Here is a 20,201-nt window from a genome sequence, read left to right on the forward strand (position 1 = left end):
CAGAGGACAGATCCAGAAGACAGATCCAGAGGACAGATCCAGAGGAGGACAGATCCAGAGGACAGATCCAGAGGACAGATCCAGAAGACAGATCCAGAGGAAGACAGATCCAGAGGACAGATCCAGAGGAGGACAGATCCAGAGGAGGACAGATCCAGAGGAAGACAGATCCGGAGGAGGACAGATCCAGAGGAAGACAGATCCAGAGGAGGGCAAATCCAGAGGAAGACAGATCCAGAAGAGGACAGATCCAGAGGAAGACAGATCCAGAGGAGGACAGATCCAGAGGACAGATCCAGAGGAAGACAGATCCAGAGGAAGACAGATCCAGAGGAGGACAGATCCAGAGGAGGACAGATCCAGAGGAGAGATCCAGAGGAGGACAGATCCAGAGGAAGATAGATCCAGAGGATAGATCCAGAGGACAGATCCAGAGGAGGACAGATCCAGAATGCTCACTGAACCTGATAAAAGTAAATATTGCCCACAAGGCAAGGAACCACAAATAAAGGTTGAAACCAGGGTCAGGGTGTCTTACGGAAGCCCTAAACGGCCATAGGTACATACATTTTATTCCATCCGTTTTCCCGTGATAACGAGATAATTAATTGGAGATCTCGAGAAAACAATGATCGTTTTCTCGAGCTAACGAGTTAATTTACCAATCGTTTTCGAAGCCACTTTTTCTCCCCAGTCCGCCCCTGTTTATATGTATTTCTGGCAAAGGTTTTTACCCCCCTTTCATTGAATAAAGTCGCCTATGAATCAAACATGGAATGTGGCGCGTTTGTGAAAATGCACAAAGCAAATCCCGCTGGTGTGACAAGAATTTCGTTTTCTCGAGATAACGAGTTATTTATCTCGTTTTCTCAAGAAAACGATAACGGCACTTCTCGTGCATCATTCGGTAACCATGGAGACGACCTGGCCCCCTCAGCTGGTCACTGATGAAGTCGACTATATCAGCAGGATCACTGAGGTGTAAAACGCCTGTTGAGCTGCAGTCGAGCCGGCCGTCTCCGGCTACTTTATTCTTATAATTATGAGATAGTATCTCATAATTTTGACTTAGTATCTCATAACTGAGACTTAGGCTGTGTTCGAAACCGCCTACTTCTCCTACTATTCCTACTAGTCCTACTTTTTTAAGTTCCCGGATGTACACTAGATGCATACTAGATTCGCCGAAATGTTGAGTATTCATCATGAGGTTACTTGTCACACTCAAACTACCCAAGATGCAACGTAACGTGACGTTGCCCATCGCCATTTGAACGGTCAAATTCCGTTAACGGGACGAGAGCAGTCAAAACGGCATAACCGGAAGTGCGTTGCTCACTGCGGCTAGCTTTAGCAGCGCCGAATTCGTGGGAACAAAATTGTAAATAGCCGGATTTTGTCAGATTTTCAACACCTTGGGGGTCTAAATGACTACTTTCTCGCCTGAAAATGTTTCAAATGTTGCTAAAGTTATATATTTACAGAGTTTATAGCTTAAGCGAAATCAGCTTTTCAGGCTGGCTGATTTCGGCTCGGGCAGGAGTGAAGTGCACTGTGTGTAAACGCTCTGCATGCTGTCTGATAGATCAGTATGCCGTTTTCAAGTACGTAGTATGTAGTAGGCGGTTTCGAACACAGCCTTAGTATCTCATAATTTCGATTTAGTATATCATTATTTTGACTTAGTATCTCATAATTTTGACTTAGTATCTCATAATTTTGATTTAGTATCTCATAATTGAGACTTGGTATCTCATAATTGAGACTTAGTATCTCATAATTGAGACTTAGTATCTCGTAATTTTGACTTAGTATCTCATAATTTTGACTTAGTATCTCATAATTGAGACTTAGTATCTCATAATTTTGATTTAGTATCTGATAATTTTGACTTAGTATCTCATAATTTTGATTTAGTATCTGATAATTTTGACTTAGTATCTCATAATTTTGATTTAGTATCTGATAATTTTGACTTAGTATCTCATAATTTCGATTTAGTATCTCATAATTTTGACTTAGTATCTCATAATTGAGACTTAGTATCTCATAATTTTGATTTAGTATCTGATAATTTTGACTTAGTATCTCATAATTTTGATTTAGTATCTGATAATTTTGACTTAGTATCTCATAATTTTGATTTAGTATCTGATAATTTTGACTTAGTATCTCATAATTTTGATTTAGTATCTGATAATTTTGACTTAGTATCTCATAATTTCGATTTAGTATCTCATAATTGTGACTTAGTATCTCATAATTGAGACTTAGTATCTCATAATTGAGACTTAGTATCTCATAATTTCGATTTAGTATCTCATAATTGTGACTTAGTATCTCATAATTGAGACTTAGTATCTCATAATTGAGACTTAGTATCTGATAATTTTGACTTAGTATCTCATAATTGAGACTTAGTATCTCATAATTTCGATTTAGTATCTCATAATTGTGACTTAGTATCTCATAATTGAGACTTAGTATCTGATAATTTTGACTTAGTATCTCATAATTTTGACTTAGTATCTCATAATTTTGACTTAGTATCTCATAATTGAGACTTAGTATCTCATAATTTTGACTTAGTATCTCATAATTTTGATTTAGTATCTGATAATTTTGACTTAGTATCTCATAATTTTGATTTAGTATCTGATAATTTTTATTTAGTATCTGATAATTTTGACCTAGTATCTCATAATTGAGACTTAGTATCTCATAATTGAGACTTAGTATCTCATAATTTTGACTTAGTATCTCATAATTGAGACTTAGTATCTCATAATTTTGACTTAGTATCTGATAATTTTGACTTAGTATCTCATAATTGAGACTTAGTATCTCATAATTGAGACTTAGTATCTCATAATTTTGACTTAGTATCTCATAATTTTGATTTAGTATCTGATAATTTTGACTTAGTATCTCATAATTTCGACTTAGTATCTCATAACTGAGACTTAGTATCTCATAATTTCGATTTAGTATATGATAATTTTGACTTAGTATCTCATAATTTTGACTTAGTATATCATAATTTTGACTTAGTATCTCATAATTTCGATTTAGTATCTCATAATTTCGACTTAGTATCTCATAATTGAGACTTAGTATCTCATAATTTCGATTTAGTATCTCATAATTTCGACTTAGTATCTCATAATTGAGACTTAGTATCTCATAATTTCGATTTAGTATCTCATAATTGTGACTTAGTATCTCATAATTGAGACTTAGTATCTGATAATTTTGACTTAGTATCTCATAATTTTGACTTAGTATCTCATAATTTTGACTTAGTATCTCATAATTGAGACTTAGTATCTCATAATTTTGACTTAGTATCTCATAATTTTGATTTAGTATCTGATAATTTTGACTTAGTATCTCATAATTTTGATTTAGTATCTGATAATTTTTATTTAGTATCTGATAATTTTGACCTAGTATCTCATAATTGAGACTTAGTATCTCATAATTGAGACTTAGTATCTCATAATTTTGACTTAGTATCTCATAATTGAGACTTAGTATCTCATAATTTTGACTTAGTATCTGATAATTTTGACTTAGTATCTCATAATTGAGACTTAGTATCTCATAATTGAGACTTAGTATCTCATAATTTTGACTTAGTATCTCATAATTTTGATTTAGTATCTGATAATTTTGACTTAGTATCTCATAATTTCGACTTAGTATCTCATAACTGAGACTTAGTATCTCATAATTTCGATTTAGTATATGATAATTTTGACTTAGTATCTCATAATTTTGACTTAGTATATCATAATTTTGACTTAGTATCTCATAATTTCGATTTAGTATCTCATAATTTCGACTTAGTATCTCATAATTGAGACTTAGTATCTCATAATTTCGATTTAGTATCTCATAATTTCGACTTAGTATCTCATAATTGAGACTTAGTATCTCATAATTTTGACTTAGTATCTCATAATTTTGATTTAGTATCTGATAATTTTGACTTAGTATCTCATAATTTTGATTTAGTATCTCATAATTTTGACTTAGTATCTCATAATTTTGATTTAGTATCTGATAATTTTGACTTAGTATCTCATAATTTCGATTTCGTATCTCATAATTGAGACTTAGTATCTCATAATTTTGACTTAGTATCTCATAATTTTGATTTAGTATCTGATCATTTTGACTTAGTATCTCATAATTTTGATTTAGTATCTGATAATTTTGATTTAGTATCTGATCATTTTGACTTAGTATCTCATAATTGAGACTTAGTATCTCATAATTTTGATTTAGTATCTCATAATTTTGACTTAGTATCTGATAATTTTGATTTAGTATCTGATAATTTTGACTTAGTATCTCATAATTGAGACTTAGTCTCATAATTATGATATAGTATTTCTAAATGTATTTTTATTAAGTGGCGGAAACGGGCTTCCATACAAGTCAATGTGTTGAGGTTAAAGAGAGAAAAGAAGGCAGCTTTTATGCAAACGAGTCCAGAAATCAAAGCGTGAGATGGGTTTCTGTTGGAACTTGTCGAAGGTAATCATGCAAGACAACAGACACGGTGGACAAACTTAACAGAGCATTAGCCTGATTAACATAGACTTTCAAATCTCTTCGAGATTCTGGTCTGACCAAGACCATAACGAATACGATTCGAAATGGCCTGGTCAACCCGCCTCCCTCGGGTTGCTACTGGTTGTGGCCAGAAAAGGCTGTGCCTAAGCTTAAGCCAATCACACCACTCTTTCCTCTGACGTATAATTTAGCTACCAGCGGGGCTAACTGGTAGATTAAACTCTTACCAAAGCCAGTAGGGAGCAAGGCGAAAACGTCTTTCCTGTCAAGAAATGATTCAAGGGCTGTTCTTTGCTCGATTTTTAACGAGAATCTCCCGTCGAACACTTTCATTACAGCATCTACAGCAGTGTCAAAAGCTTGACGCTGCTCCATGTTGATATTGAATGAAGCGCTTCCGTGTACAATCCATGGGTTGAGTGGCAGTTCAACCACGTCACTACCTTGAACACGCCTCTACCCTGAACACGCCTCTACCCTGAACACGCCTCTACCCTGGGCCGTTGGCGCTGCTCAAAGTTGATTGCTTCCCGACAAAGTGGGTGGAGTTCCCATTTTTTCGGGAACTCGAATCCACCTGAATGAGCAGTTTGCCTGAGTAAGTGTAGCAGAGCATGCAAAATCACAACGTTTGTCCGACAGTCTCCCGGTGGAGCGGGAAGCTCACCGATCCAACCCGAGCATGCTATGTTAGCAGATGCTGCGCCGTGCGCAGGAATAAAAACTAAATGGAGGTTTCAGCTGCTGCCCTGGGGTGTTAAGAAACAAAAAAAAGCAAGAGAACTTGATCTGTTTAGTGTTTCTTTATGCACACAGAGTGAAGAACTCTGAGCGAGGACAAATCCCTGGGCTGATTCTTGACACTTTATGCTAATCTGCCACTATTTTCCTCCATTCGTCCTTCATGAAGACAGGTGCGCCCTCAGGCGTTTGGGAGAAAGGTTCTGGATTAATGCCTGATGCACACAAAACAAACACACATATAAGCGTTGATCTCACTCTTTTCTGCACTGATCTGTGTCGGCCCACCAGCCAGCAGACATTCGTAACATTTGTCAAACCGAAAAACAACACGACAGTTTCTCCAGGAAATAGTCGGGTTCACTGTGTACAAAAATGTACTTTTGTGGGAATATTTTGTGGGATTTGTTGACCTATACATTTTTGGAATCTGCAGACTTTGGGGGATTCCAAAAACCAATGTTGCCACTTGAACAGACACCTGTATGGCGGCCATTTTGGAATTTCAAAACGGTTGCCATAAAATACAGAATTTCAGCTACTTTGGCCTCCAAACAACCTAAAAACTCAATTTAACATCCAATCCTATGTTTTCTTGGTCAAGAGAGCAAAAGAGCAGCTGATGAGTTTTTATTGGTTTAATCTCTCTTCAGTTGGGATAGAACTGCATTCAGACCGACTGACTCTGTGTCGTCTGCAGTGAGACGGCAGCTTAGACGGAGAAAATGTCAGATCAATCACACCTTGAATCTTCCCACAGCAGCCACAGTCTGCTCCGGTGAAGGGCATCTCAGGGTTAGGGTCAGGATGGAGAAAGTTTCACATTTACAGGTGGAATTATTCAGCCTTTCCATTGGAAGTAGCTCACCAGTAGCATGATGGCGCTGCCCTGCCGGCGACATGGAGGAGGGCTCTTGCTGCATATTGTTTGTTTTCTACACGTCATGTCTACGTTAATGTCCCCGTTTTATGTCGGTGTCCGGTGGACACAATGTGCAAGACATTTGCCGAAAGCTATTCGAGCTTTAAACCATTTACTTTACATATGTAACATGAGACAGAAGGGAATGGAGCGGATGGCATTGGCGTGGCTAATCCTGTCCGGCCGGTTCATCCAGTGTTTTTCGGATGGGATCATCAACCAGCTAATGTACAGCGGAACCGAGCTGATGGCACTGCGGGACGGCGGAGCTGTACCATCGGCAGGACTACTCAACGACGTGCCCGGAGAGCTATGTCGGTACCACGGAGCAGGCTACCGTCGGAATGGCAAGGCGAGGAAGAGGGGCAGAAGGGGCGGCGTGAGACAGCGCACCCGGAGGGCCAGCAAGCTACCGCTGCCGCAAATGCTGCTTTGCAACTCCCGCTCCCTGAGAAACAAGCTGGATGAACTACGGTTACTGGCCAGGGGCTGCTACGAATACCGTGAGTCATGTCTAATGATTTTCACGGAGACATGGTTTAGCAGGGATGTACCAGACAATTTCGTACAGGTAGACGGGTTTTCCCATGTTCGCCTGGACAGAGACGAAAACTCGGGCAAAGTAGGGGGAGGAGGAGTATGCATTTATATCAAGGACAGTTGGTGCTCAAACTTTGCAATAAGAGACACTATATGCAACCCGGACTTGGAACTATTGTGTGTCACTTTACGTCCACACTACCTTCCTAGAGAATTTAGCAACATTTTTGTGTGCGCCGTCTATGTCCCACCAAGTGGGAATGCCAATAGAGCAGCAAACCAAATTGCTGACTGTGTCCATCGTCACCTACAGAACAAACCTGACGCCCCAATATTGATATTAGGGGATTTTAATCACTGCAGCCTGAACAAGAGTCTACCTGGGTTTTATCAGTATGTAAAGTGTAACACCAGGAAAAATAACATTCTAGACAAGTGTTATGGTAATGTCAGGGATGCTTATACAGCCAGAGCCAAACCTCCTCTTGCAAATTCTGACCACAATGCAATTAATCTGCTACCCACATATCGGTCAGTCTTTAAGTCCAGCAAACCAGAAACCCGAACTGTAAAGGTGTGGTCAGACGACAAAATTGAGGAATTGAAGGGATGTTTCCTCTCTACAGATTGGGACGTCTTCTTAAAGGATGCTAACATTGACAGAGCAACAGAATCCACAACTGCCTACATCTCCTTTTGTGTTGACTCCATTATTCCACAGAAAACTGTTAAGATTTATCCGAACAATAAACCTTATACCACAAGAGACATTAAGGACTGTATCAGGAGGAAAAAGTCCGCCTTTAAACTCAGCGACACAGAGGGAGTCAGAACAGCTCAAAAAGAGCTCAATCATCACATGAGAGCAGCTAGGCTGCAGTACAAGGAGCGGGCAGAACAAGATTTGTCCATGAACAACTCTAAGAAACTTTGGGATTCAATTAGAGGAATGACAAACATGGAGGACAAAAGGAAGCCCCTTGTTGCACAGGATGAAACTTTGAAAGCAAATGTACTGAACCAATTTTATATGCGTTTTGAATCTGATAACAACAGGGACTGCTGTGTTGTTTTGGATAAAGTAAACTGTAATGTGAAAGACAGGATTTTTATAGATCCATGTGCGGTAACCAAGGTTTTTAAATCAATGCATTTGAAAAAAATCGACAGGGACAGATAATATGTCCACTTTTCTTTTAAAGACATTCGCAGAGGAATTGACTCCGGCATGGCACCCGCTGTTCCAACTCTCTATTGATAAACACACTGCACCTGAGATCTGGAAGAATCAATCAATATGTTTTTAAGTTTTCGGATGATATGGCTGTTCTTAGTCTGCTCACTAAGAACTCCGATTCATCCATCCACAAAGAGGCTGTAGACAGGTTTGTGGACTGGTGCGACAACCATAAACTACACATTAACACCTGTAAGACTGTAGAAATGTTCTTTGATCCCAGGTCAACTGGTGACCGTAGCCCTTTGACCATACACGGTAATAACATTAATCAGCTAACCTCATGTAAGTACCTAGGCATTCACATTGACAGCCACCTGAGCTGGCAGACACAGGTAGCCACTGTATGCTCTAGAATTCATCAGCGCCTCCACTTCTTACGCAGACTGCGGTTGTTTGGTGTCAGCAAAAACATAATGTTAATTTTCTACAGGGCAGCAATAGAGTCCATCTTACGGTACGGTATCACCAGTTGGTTCGGAAATCTAACTGTCAAATGTAAATCACAGATTCTCAGCTTGGTCAGAGTAGCGGGCAAGATTATGGGTCACTCCGCCCTTAACCTTCAGGAACTGTTCAATGACGCTGTCATCACTCAGGCAAAAAACACTCTAAATGACAGTTCACATGTGTTGTACAATGAATACTCACTAATGCCCTCAGGGAGAAGATATAGGTTCTCCTTATGCAAACACAACCGGTTCAAACATTCCTTTGTCCCAGTGTCAGTCAAGCTCATTAATGAGCAAATGTAGGGAGGTTTTGCAAGCACCAGCACTTTATTGTGCAGTGCACTTTGATATGCACCAGCACTTCATTGTGCAGTGCACTTTGATATGCACCGGCACTTTATTGTGCAGTGCACTTTGATATGCACTGGCACTTTATTGTGCAGTGCACTTTGATATGCACTGGCACTTTATTGTAGCACTAGCACTTTATTGTGAATTGCACTTTAAATGTACATTAGAACCATAATTTATCCAATTCTGTACCAGCATTTTTAAAATATATGTACTAGCATTTTAACATGCACTGCACTTTAGGGGCATTAGCGTGTACTTTCAAGGCATACCTCTTGCACTTCGGTCCTTACCTGGCTGTCGGTTAATGTACCCTCCTGTTTGGATGGTTATACTGTTTTTACATAATGTTATCTTGTATGTTCTATGTCTGTCTGTGCAGCAGTACCCTGTCTCTGAACCAAATTTCTCCCAAGGGAGACGAATAAACGTACTTGACTTGACCTGACCACTTTCACCCTTTAGGTCTCTGCAGCTCTGCGTTATAACAAGCCAAACATAAAGGCTGGATGGGATGACACGATATATACCAACACTGACAGCGATCAGGATATTTACAGTTAAACATCGATACTGTGCTGATAATGGAAGAGATAATATCGTGTTTTGTAAATCAAAATGTCAGTGACGGCAGATTGGTCGTTCAACATTTCGTAAAGTCTCTTAAATCCAAACTTGAACACGGTTCAACTTCCAAAAGACTCCGTAATTAGTGTGACAGCAATATTCTTTCATGTTTTCTATTGATACCGTGATCATTAATCATTATCATAAAAACCTACTTTTTTAGGATTGCTTTTAATACCCAGTAGTATGATGACACTTTTATCTTATTTGATTTTGTTGTATTTTATTGCTTTCACTGTTCTTTTATTGTTTTTATTTGTTTTTACTTCTTCTTCTCTTTATTTATTACCAGCTGTAAAGCACTTTGGGACACCGTAAGGATTGTCTGTAAAGGGCTGTATAAATAAAATACATTTACATCATTATCCTGAACAGTGAAAATCAGATACCGTGACAGAGTTAGGGTCCTAACATAACCTTATCTGGGTTAAGGTGGTACCGTCTCAGTTCTTCCACACCAAACTGGCTCATCCAGGTCTTTATGGACCTTTCTTGGTGCTCTGGTGCAGCAGCCATGTTGGAACAGGAAGGGTCCGTCCCCAAACTGTTTCCAGAGCTGGAAGCATGAAATGGTCCAACATCTCTTGGGTGCTGTTTACACATACCTGGGTATTTTGATAAACGAAGACCTTTCCCTTCGTTTGTGCCTTTCGTTTATACACAAACGGAGTTTTTTCCTCCTAAAACGAGGTATAAAAAAAACTCCGGCAAAAGTGGAGATTTTTTAAAAACTCCGTTTAGCGTTTGTGTGTAAACTGGTTGAAAGAGACAAAAACGGAGTTTTGGGCAATTGAGAACGAGGAGTTGTCGTCATAGTACAGAGCCCCGCCCCTATCCGCCATGTTGGCAGGATGCTAGCGTGAAAACGCCATCACAGCCCTTTTACTCATAATAGAGACTCTCTGACGCCATTCTCTCCGTTCGTTTACAGTGTACGCGTGTGTTTTTAAATGAGTAAGTTTAAACAGTCCGGAATTGCAAGAACATGCCTGGAAATCACTGCTGTGTGAAGAACTGTTCCAGTACCTCACATAGTACGTTTGGGAAACATAGGAACAACGAAATACATTTTTTCGAAGTTCTTCCTGTCAGCGGTTCTCTTTTAGGCTTCTGATTGGCTTGTGTGGAATTCTCATTGTTCTAACACTGCCACCGTCAGGCTTGGCGTAATTTAACAGCTCCTGTTAGCGTATTTCTCCGGATCAATGTAGACGTGTTTTTTTTTTAAAAACGGGGCTGTGTGCACCTAGTTATTTTTGCAAACGAAGGTTAGAAAATATGCGTTTGTCAAAATACCCGGGTATGTGTAAACAGCACCTTGGTCTGCTGAAGCATTCAGAGTTCCTTTCACTGGCACTAAGGGGCCAAGCCCAGCTCCTGAGAAACAACCCCACACCATGATCCCCCCTCCACCAAACATTACCGTCTCCACCGCTCTAGAGTCCAGCGGCGGCGTGCTTTACACCGCTGCGTCCCACACTTTGCATTGCACTTGGTGATGTGTGGCTTGGATGCAGTTGCCATGGAAACCCATTCTATGAAGCTCTCTACGTGCTGCTCTGGAGCTAATCTGAAGCTAACATGAAGTTTGGAGGTCTGTAGCGACCGACTCTGCAGAAAGTTGGCAACCTCTGCGCCTCAGAGGTCCGCCACTTCCGTCGTTTTACGTGGCCGAACACTTCGTGGCTGAGCAGCTGTCGTTCCCAACCGCTTCCACTCTGTTATAAAACACCACTGACAGCTGACTGTGGAATATTTAGTAAATGTAAATGTATTTTATTTATACAGCCCTTTACAGACAATACTTACGCTGTAACCAAAGTGCTTTACAGCAGGTAATAAATAAAGAGAAGAATAAGTAAAAACAATAAAAGAACAGTGAAAGCAATAAAATTTAACAAAATCAAATAAGATAAAAAGTGTCATCATACTACTGGGTATTAAAAGCAATCCTAAATAAGCAGGTTTTTAGCCTGGATCTGAAGAGGCCCAGGTCAGAAATAAGACTCAGCTGGATGGGGAGCTTATTCCAGAGCCTGGGGGCAGCGACGGAAAAGGCTCGCTCACCCCAGGGTTTGTATTCTGACCTGGGCACTTCCAGCAGAAACTGTTGGGAAGCTCATCCCATTCTTTCACAGATGTTAGTAGAAGCAGTCTGCATGCCGAGGTGCAGGAACTCATACACCTGTGGCAGTGGAAGTGACTGGAACACCTGAATTTAATTATTTGGATGGGTGAGTGACATTTAAACTATACAAGAAATGTAAAGAAAACACTTTGACGGGACCTTCTTATTAGAGGTATTTATTCCAGTTCGATAAAGCCAACAGTACCCGACTCACAGGTAAACCTCCACATCCCCAGTTCACAATTTTATTCCTCATATCTGTTGGTTACACAATGATTACAAAATAGTGATTTCTCCCTCGTGTCACATTTTTGAACACTCCAGGCATACAAACTTATATTTACTATTTGTACACTACATCAATAAGTTCATTCGCTCACAGCTCCATCCACCCCCCCCCCCACCCCCCCGGTCACATGCACACACAGAAATACTGTACAAGATTCATCAGGAGGCGAGTTCAAAAGGCCGCTCGCCTCCACGTTTCAGCATCCGTTAGTCCTACAGAAGCAGCTTAGTACCGTTGTTTGCTCTTATTTTTTCAAGTTGATGCTCTGAGATGATTTGTTCTATAGGTCAAACTGAGAAGGTGGCGTGCAGATATAATACAGAGTGTTAAGAACCTGTCGCGTGTTCAGAGGACCTCGGTCCCGATTTTCTTTTTCAGGAGCAAAACTGAGATGAGAAAACAGTTTAGGAGAGAAAGTAAAAAAATAAAGTAAAAAGAGCCAAAAAAAACCATCTCCCCTCTGCCTTGTTGGAGCTTTATCTCACCTCTAAGTGTCTAAATATCTAAAGCGAAGCTGGGCGTCATGGAAAGTTCAGCAGTTTGTTTTCTTCTGGTTCGTACTGCGGTGAAATTTACAGTTCGGTGCGGGCAGCATCGTGAACCTGCGACGCTGACGGCTCGGCCGCTGCTTTGGTCTCGGTCTGCGCAGTAGTTGCTTGGCCCATGTACTTATAGGAATCCAGTGTCAGGACAGGAGCGCGTCACCTTTGCAGTAAAGTGGCACAAATGCAGCTGCAGGAGGAAATAAGATACTGAAAAGTGCAAAGAGACTACGTTTTGGTCACTAGTTAGAGGAACAGCTATGTTTTTGGCTCATGAGACATATTTGCGTCGGCTTTGTGAAGCCGGGTCGGTTTGAGATGAAGAGAAGCTGAGCCGTGCCGTGCCGTGCCGAGCCGGGTCAGGAAGAGCTCTGCGTTGGGAGTGGAACAGAGACGTACTCCGGCGTCTACCTGCCAAAAATGTTCTCGTACTCCAGCAGTATGAGCTCCACTATCTGGTTCTGATAGACCATGTGGACCGCCATGTTCCAGGTCTCCGTTTCAGGCCGGAGCAGCGTGGGGCCGAACACGATGGCCACGCTCTGGGTGGTCATGCGGTTTTCCTCGCCGTGGTCGATCACTCTGGAGAAACCCGGGAAGAGAAGCAAAGACAAAAAACAAAACAAAAAGGGTCTTAAATCAGGCAAAATGGGATCTTAAGGGGGGAAAAGAGAGAATTTACAAAGACGAGGAAAACACGGAGAACAGACCAAGGCTGTGTTCGAAACCGCAAACTGCATAATCATCGATCAGACAGTTTGCAGAGCGTTTACCCACAATGCATTTCGCTCCTGCTCGAGCCGAAATCAGCCGGCCTGAAGCTGATTTCGCTTAAGCTCTAAACTCTGTAAACTTTAGCAACATTTGAAACATTTTCAGAAAGTAGTCGTTTAGATCCCCAACGTGTTGAAAATCTGACAAAATACCGGCTATTCACAATTTTGTTCCCACAAATTCGGCGCTACTAAAGCTAGCCGCAGTGAGCAACGCACTTCCGGTTATTTTCACAAAATAAAATACCCGTTGCCTTTTATCACAGGGAAAGCCATTACGATACAATTGGTGCTTTTGTTTTGAAAACAGGAAGTGAACCTACCCTCATTGTAGCTAGCTTGAAACTGCCGTTTTGACAGGAAATGACGATCGGCGACGTCACGTCACGTTGCATCTTGGGTAGTTTGAGTATGATTAGTAACCTCATGATGCATACCCAACATTTCGGCCAATCTAGTATGCATCCGGGAATTTCTCGCTTACTCAAACTCGCATACTAACTAAAAAAGTTAGTAGGAGTAGTAGGAGAAGTATGCGGTTTCGAACACAGCCTAAGTCTCCGATGTGTTGGGTTAGAAATCACAGCCATTGTTTGGTGAACTGAACACATCTCTGAGTGTTTGCAGCTCTGACTCGGGGCCAATCGGCTGACTGAAACAACAATTAAACAACTGAAATAATCAGGTCTTTATCAGCCACATGATCCGTGTTCATCAGAGGCAGAGAGCAGCCTAAATTCAAAGGAGTTGAACTTTTGTTTAAAGGCAGAAAAAAGAAAACAGTTTTTTCTTACTTTCTGAGGTGTTTGAAGAGAGCCTGCATGGTGTCGTGGTTGGGCTTGGGCAGCTGTCTGACCAGCTCTTTGATCGCCTGCACTCGCTGCTTGTAGTCGGGTATTTCTGCAGAAGAAGAGGAAAAACTAAACATATCAAAGTCTTCATCTGTCAGAGTTTCAACAGCTTGAATCTGGCTCCAGCACACCCGGCATCTTACACTGATGCAACTGGTGTTTGAGGTGAATATACGGGCACGAAAATGTCAGAAACAATCGCACATTCAATGTGTTTGAGGCACTGCAAACCTTCAGGATAAAACCGAATTCATGAGCATGGATAACATGAATAACATAACATGAACATGAAACACTGATTGTTGTGGTAGGGCTGGTAAATGTGGAGCACATCTCGACTAGAAACAGTCCTGACTGTTATAACTCGACTTCACCAGTTAATTAGACTCTTAGTGAACTCTCCTTTGTCCCGGTTCATATAAACGGGAGGGGATCGACAACAGTTTTTTTTTTTTTAAAACCTGGACCTTATTACGCGTTCATTCATTGGTCTTAAAGTATCAGTGAGATAAAGACAGATAATGCCTTATTTAGAGGCTTTTTCCACTGCTGGTCCTAAACTGTGGAACGATTTCACATCAGACAAGCCCCTTCACTGTCCATTTTTAAAACTCGTCTTAAAACCCATTTTTATTCCCTGGCTTTTAACCCAGCAGAGACTCTGTTTCTGTTATTGTTTAGTATTGTTTTTACATTGTTCTTATGTTTTATGCCTTATACTTCGTGTTGTTACTCATATACAGCACTTTGTTTCAGCCACGGCTGTTTTAAAGGGCTTTATAAATAAAGTTGAGTTGAGGCTGTATTGTCTCTGCCCTGTTCTCTCCCGTTATATGGATATACGCGGATCTCCAGTGATCTAAATATCTTCCGAAGGACGCCGACTTTCACCAAACTGTTATCAGGGAGTAGATGAACGTATATTATACCAGAAATAAGGTCCAGGTTTAAAAACAAAAAAAAACCAAAACAAAACAAAAAAAACTTCCCCTTTAATGGACTGATTTTAAGTCAACTTCTGACCCGCTTCTGTCAAAAGAAAAAGAAAAATATGTGAATGAGAGCGGCTGCGTTGGGAATTCTGTTGTATTAAAGTAGCGTTTTCACAAAAAAAAGCAGTTTGAGTCCAGTTGAGCGCGCACATGAAGGAGTAAATCAGCTCCCGGCAGCATCATCGGGGGGCGTTAGCGCAGCTTTAAAGGGACAGTTCGCCTCTTTTGACATGAAGCTGTGTGACATCCCATATTAGCAATATCATTTATGAACATCTTCTTACCCCCTGCTGCGTCCTGTGAGCAGAGTTCCAGCCTCATTTTGGTGTTGATGAAGGTAGTCCGGCTAGTTGGCTGGGGTTTAAAAAATAAAGCGTCTTGCTTCTCAAAACAAAATGCGTTCAAAAGAGTAATACATTTGCATCACAAAATCGTTCTCCAGAAAACATCAGACCTCTCCGGCCTGAGAAGCAAAACGCTTTATTTTTGTGGTCCCGGACTACCTTCATCAACACCAAAACGAGGTTGGAACTCGGCTCACAGGACGCAGCAGGGGGTAAGAAAATGTTCATAAATGATGTTGCTAATATGGGATGTCATACAGCTTCATGTCAAAAGAGGCGAATTATCCCTTTAAAGGCCGACATGTTTACATGGATGTCTACAGGTTGCAGTGTGTAGAAGCCAGTATGTTCTGAGCGTCTCCGCCTGGTTACCCAAAGAAATGGATCAGTTTTAGACGTGTTTGACCATCTGCCCGTAGAACAGGAAACAGAAACGATGGCTCCAGACAAAGAGAATATCGTTCACGTTGCTGGTGAGTGCCTCGCAGAATGAGCTCACAGTCAGAGTGAACGCATGAATAAACAGACGTACTGATGGCGCCGACAAAGTCGTGGAACAGAGCGTAGGTGAAGAGGGGCTCCGGCAGCTCTCTGAAGTACATCTTCAAAGCTCCGGTGGTCACGTGGATGTCCTCCCACTTCCCGTCCGACAGGTTCACCTTCTCATCTGGACACACACACACAAAGGTTTTGTCAGCGCATGTCCTCTGTTGTTTTTCCTCTGAGGTGACGAAGAGGGCGGCGGCTCACCGTGATTGACAGCAAAGCGGAGTTTCTGTATGATGGCCAGGTTACCGCTGACTCTGTACAGCCCGTCGACACACAGACCTGCGGGGGAGCGACAGCACTTTCAGTCAGAGAAAAACAGACCAGTCGGCCACACCTTATCTGACACTTCCTGTGCTGTAAAGAGACAATCAACCAAAGCCTCTTTCACAACAGCCGTGAGTTATTCAGGTCTGCTAAAAACACCCACCGCTGTTCTCCACTTGGTCAATGCACGTCCTGACAAAGTGCGGTATTACGCTGTTTTCTCTGTGACACAAACTGGACAAACTGCAGCCAAACACCTGATCTGAAGACACAAACACAAAGCCTCACTTTCATGATCTTAACACCTTTTAGTTTTTACTTCAGCTTCACTCAGTGGGGTCACATGGCACTGAAAGGATCGGATTATTCGCTAAATTACAATAAGATTGAGTTATTAAGTGCATGTAGACACCTTAATCTGAAAAGAAATCGGATCGAATCGGATTAAGACCCCGAGATAACTCGGTTGAAAGTCAAATTAAACGTGTTTGTAGACGGTGAAGCACGTGGTGAATTAGACTTTGCGTTCTGCGCATGCTCAAGATTATTTCCCAGGGTCGTGACCCGGAATTCGGAAGAGATATTGTCTCTTACTGTTGCTGTCGCCGTCAGAAATAAAAACAAATGTAGATTGTCTTCAGTTTTGTTTTTACAGGTGTAGCAGCTGGTTGTCTGATTTTTCATTGTTTTCTATGTTTGTCTTTTCTATGTTAATATTTCTGTTCTTTTTTTCCCTTCTTCGCTCTCCCTCTCTATCACATGTTAAGTATTGTAACAAAAAATAAATAAATAAATAAGCAGTTGATGAGCATCAAGGGGATGCTTCCCTTGGCACAGCAAATGTGTTTGGAATAAACGGTATTCAGATTACAATTCTGCTGCCATAATGCTGAACAGGACAAGGGGTTAAAAAATAAATAAATAAATAAATAAAAACAAACAACGCGATGGAGAATGCTCCGTTGTGCATCGCGTTTGTGCAACAAGCAGCTCATCACAGACCAAATGTACGGGGACGTAGCTTCATCTTGTTTTTGGGGTATGACACGCTTTGTGCCTCTGATCCGATTCATTCACCACGATATATCCAAGGAGAATTACCCTTGCTCAACTCATTCTTATTGTAATTTAGCCAATTATCTGATCCTTTCAGTGCCATGTGACCCCTCTGAGTGAGACTCAAACTCTTTACATTTGAGAAGTTATCATGTCAACTTTCAGCCTTTTGCAGGAAGAGGAGAAGGGATATATGTTAAACAGAAGCTATAAATAAAACCTGTACAATATAAATGAAATGTAGCACACAAGAGAATGATAGCAGCCAGTTTTTTTTATACCAAAAGCAGGGTTTAAACAGCTTAAAAAACATCACAAATGCACACAAACAAGGACATTTGACCATTAGAATTGTTTAAAATATCATAGAAAACAGTGCAAGCAGAGGATTTGTGGTCCCCAGAGTGCATGAACGTGTGAGACCTTTGATGTATCCTTTATCTCTGACGGCCTGCAGGGTCGGACGGCGGGTGAGGAACTTCTTCAGCTTGTGTCGGGTCTTCTTGTTGTCGGAGGTGTCCAGGCTGGCCGCCGGCTTCATGGCTGCAGAGGAGGGATGAAACAGGACGGCGTTATCCAACACTCGCCTCAGCATGCTGACCGACATGGCAGCTCAGTGTTTTAAAGGACTGGAACTGATACACAGACGCTTATATGGAGCCACTAAGACACGTTAGCTCCTTTTTTTGGACTTTGTGCCTTCATTTTCAGTCTCATTGAAACTGTGTCCGTGTTAAAGGAACAATGCTCAGATATTTGCTCCTAAAAATCCTTTTCTCTCGTTCTTTTATAGAATATTTCACTTCCAGCTTGACGAGGGTGTGTTTAACACCATTTAGCACCACACAGACCTCTGTCTTTCTTGGAGTCTCTGTGCTCCTTCTCCTTGTCGTGCTTCTCCACACCAGGCGACTCGGGCATGTCCTCTTCTATGGCCTCATCAGAGTCCCAGGGCTGACATGCGAAAACAAACAAAGATGGAGATAAGATACGAGTGGCTGTAAAAGTCTCTGCCCTCGCCCTTTGTCCTCGCAGAGGGAGGAAACAAATAAACTAACCTGTAGGCCACGCCAAATCTGTCACACCTTCATTTTAGGCTCATTATCCAAACTTTCTTTGGCATTTTTCACATATTTACAATCGTCTTAGCTTTCATAGAGAAATGACTTATTTAGAGTCATCTGTGGGATGCTGTTTACTTCCCTGCAGAGAGGTCAACAGTGACGCAGTCCCTCTTTAAAACAACAATCTTCTCATTTTACTCATTCAAAGTTTTCACTCCAGCGTTGGGCCGAGGTTAACCGCGACCCTTACGTGCGTGCTGATGGTGTCCTGCAGCGCTCTCAACCACTCGTTGATGATGGCTTCGTTTTCGGACTGGATCAGCAGCTCCATGCCCTGCCGGGTCTTCAGCTGCAGGTGACATCATCATGTGGTTATGACACTTAAAACAATCGTCACGAAATCTGTCACAAATGAATCCAGAGAAAGCAAAGCAGCAAGATTGAAGTAGTTTGGACTGCGTGCTGTGCAGACCGAGCAGTAAACACCGTAACAGGTGCGGCTGTCGTCAGCACGCAGTGATACGAAAGGAGAGAAAATAGGGCCAAGCGATTGTGAGGTCTGACTATTTCCTGCACAACGATTTTGTGATGCGAATGTATTACTCTTTTGAACGCATATCGTTTTGAGAAGCAAAACGCTTTATTTTTTAAGCCCCAGCTAACTAGCCGGACTACTTTCATCAACACCAAAACGAGGCTGGAACTCGGCTCACAGGACGCAGCAGGGGGTAAGAAAATGTTCATAAATGATATTGCTAATATGGGATGTCATACAGCTTCATGTCAAAAGAGGCGAACTATCCCTTTAATGACCCAAAAACATAATAAAAACCTAACAAATAAGATCAAATTTGAGCTCATTCTTACCTCCAAAACATGCTTTTTGCTGGACTTGTCTTTGGAGGCCCATTCCACCGACCCGCCCCTGATATCCACAGTGAACTCAGGCTTGGACTGACCACCTCCAAACTGGACATGGGTGAAAAAAAGAAGCGCACATAAACACTCAGGCTGACTGCTTTACGATGCAGCAGTCGGGGGAAGGATGATGATGTGATAATGGTGCTTATGACATTCAGATTAAGGACGTGTGCCAGATCGTAAAGCACCATCAGAGCACTGGGGAGCGCCTCCTCAAATAGAACGGTTCCAGGGTCTATTTTAGGTGAAACAAGGCGTAATGTGAAGTAGGACTCATTTCAGAGCAAAAACTTTCAGGGAGACGATTAACCCCGCGAAGCGTTTCCGTTTCAGCTTCGTCATCATCATGTTGTCGATAATACCGACAACAACATTTGGTGTGCGGCCGCCGTGCTCCCACGAGTCGTCTTTTCCTTCTTCATGGTGAGCACTGCGGCTCGACCCGTCACCCAGCTGATAAGTTCACTGTCTATTCTGCTCGTTTCCTTTGTGACGACTGGCTGGGGGTGAATCCTTTCAGATTCTAACAGGAAGGTGAAGGCAAAACAAAAGCAGGTGCTGCTATCTACCGACAGATGCAATCACAACAGAAAAATCTTTACCAATAAACTAATTATGATAAGGCAATAAATCCAATCACTCTGATAGTTGGACGCTGTTTTGAAGCTCTAACCGACCACAATTGTGATGTCTTTTGTTGTCATATTTGGGGAAAATGCAGAAAGTGAAGACAAATCTTTGTCTTTGCATGCAAAAATCTCTCTTTATTATCATCCATTTTGCTCATACAGCTCATAAACAGCACAGATTCAGGAAAAGTTTCCAGTTTGTTTTTTTTCCCAAGCAACCTGAAGTGGATTTCCGTGAGTGTGTAAGTACAGTGAATCAAAGCATTTCACTCCTACAGACCTCCAATTAATGAAGTCTGCCTGATGAGAAAACCGACTCTCTAATTAAAGCCTGTGTGTCATTGACTG

The 20,201-nt window shown here is 41.6% G+C and overlaps 1 protein-coding gene across 4 annotated transcripts in view; it reads right to left on the reverse strand.

The window, feature by feature from the left end:
* Window positions 1-11,739: 11,739 nt before the first annotated feature.
* Window positions 11,740-20,201, reverse strand: part of LOC142398672 (rho GTPase-activating protein 12-like) — a 70,664-nt gene continuing 62,202 nt past the window's right edge. For all 4 annotated transcript variants that reach the window (XM_075482769.1, XM_075482768.1, XM_075482771.1 and 1 more), the window contains 9 exons: window positions 19,171-19,272; window positions 18,554-18,652; window positions 18,091-18,193; window positions 17,663-17,782; window positions 16,347-16,445; window positions 16,121-16,198; window positions 15,903-16,037; window positions 13,978-14,083; window positions 11,740-12,992 (listed from right to left, as the gene is read on the reverse strand). In XM_075482769.1, coding sequence (XP_075338884.1) covers window positions 12,818-12,992; window positions 13,978-14,083; window positions 15,903-16,037; window positions 16,121-16,198; window positions 16,347-16,445; window positions 17,663-17,782; window positions 18,091-18,193; window positions 18,554-18,652; window positions 19,171-19,272 — 1,017 coding nt within the window. In that variant the 3' untranslated portion in view covers window positions 11,740-12,817. The remainder of the gene's footprint in view (window positions 12,993-13,977; window positions 14,084-15,902; window positions 16,038-16,120; window positions 16,199-16,346; window positions 16,446-17,662; window positions 17,783-18,090; window positions 18,194-18,553; window positions 18,653-19,170; window positions 19,273-20,201) is intronic.

This window comes from Odontesthes bonariensis, chromosome 14 (assembly GCF_027942865.1).
Source record: "Odontesthes bonariensis isolate fOdoBon6 chromosome 14, fOdoBon6.hap1, whole genome shotgun sequence".
In the NCBI taxonomy this organism is placed as follows: domain Eukaryota; kingdom Metazoa; phylum Chordata; class Actinopteri; order Atheriniformes; family Atherinopsidae; genus Odontesthes; species Odontesthes bonariensis.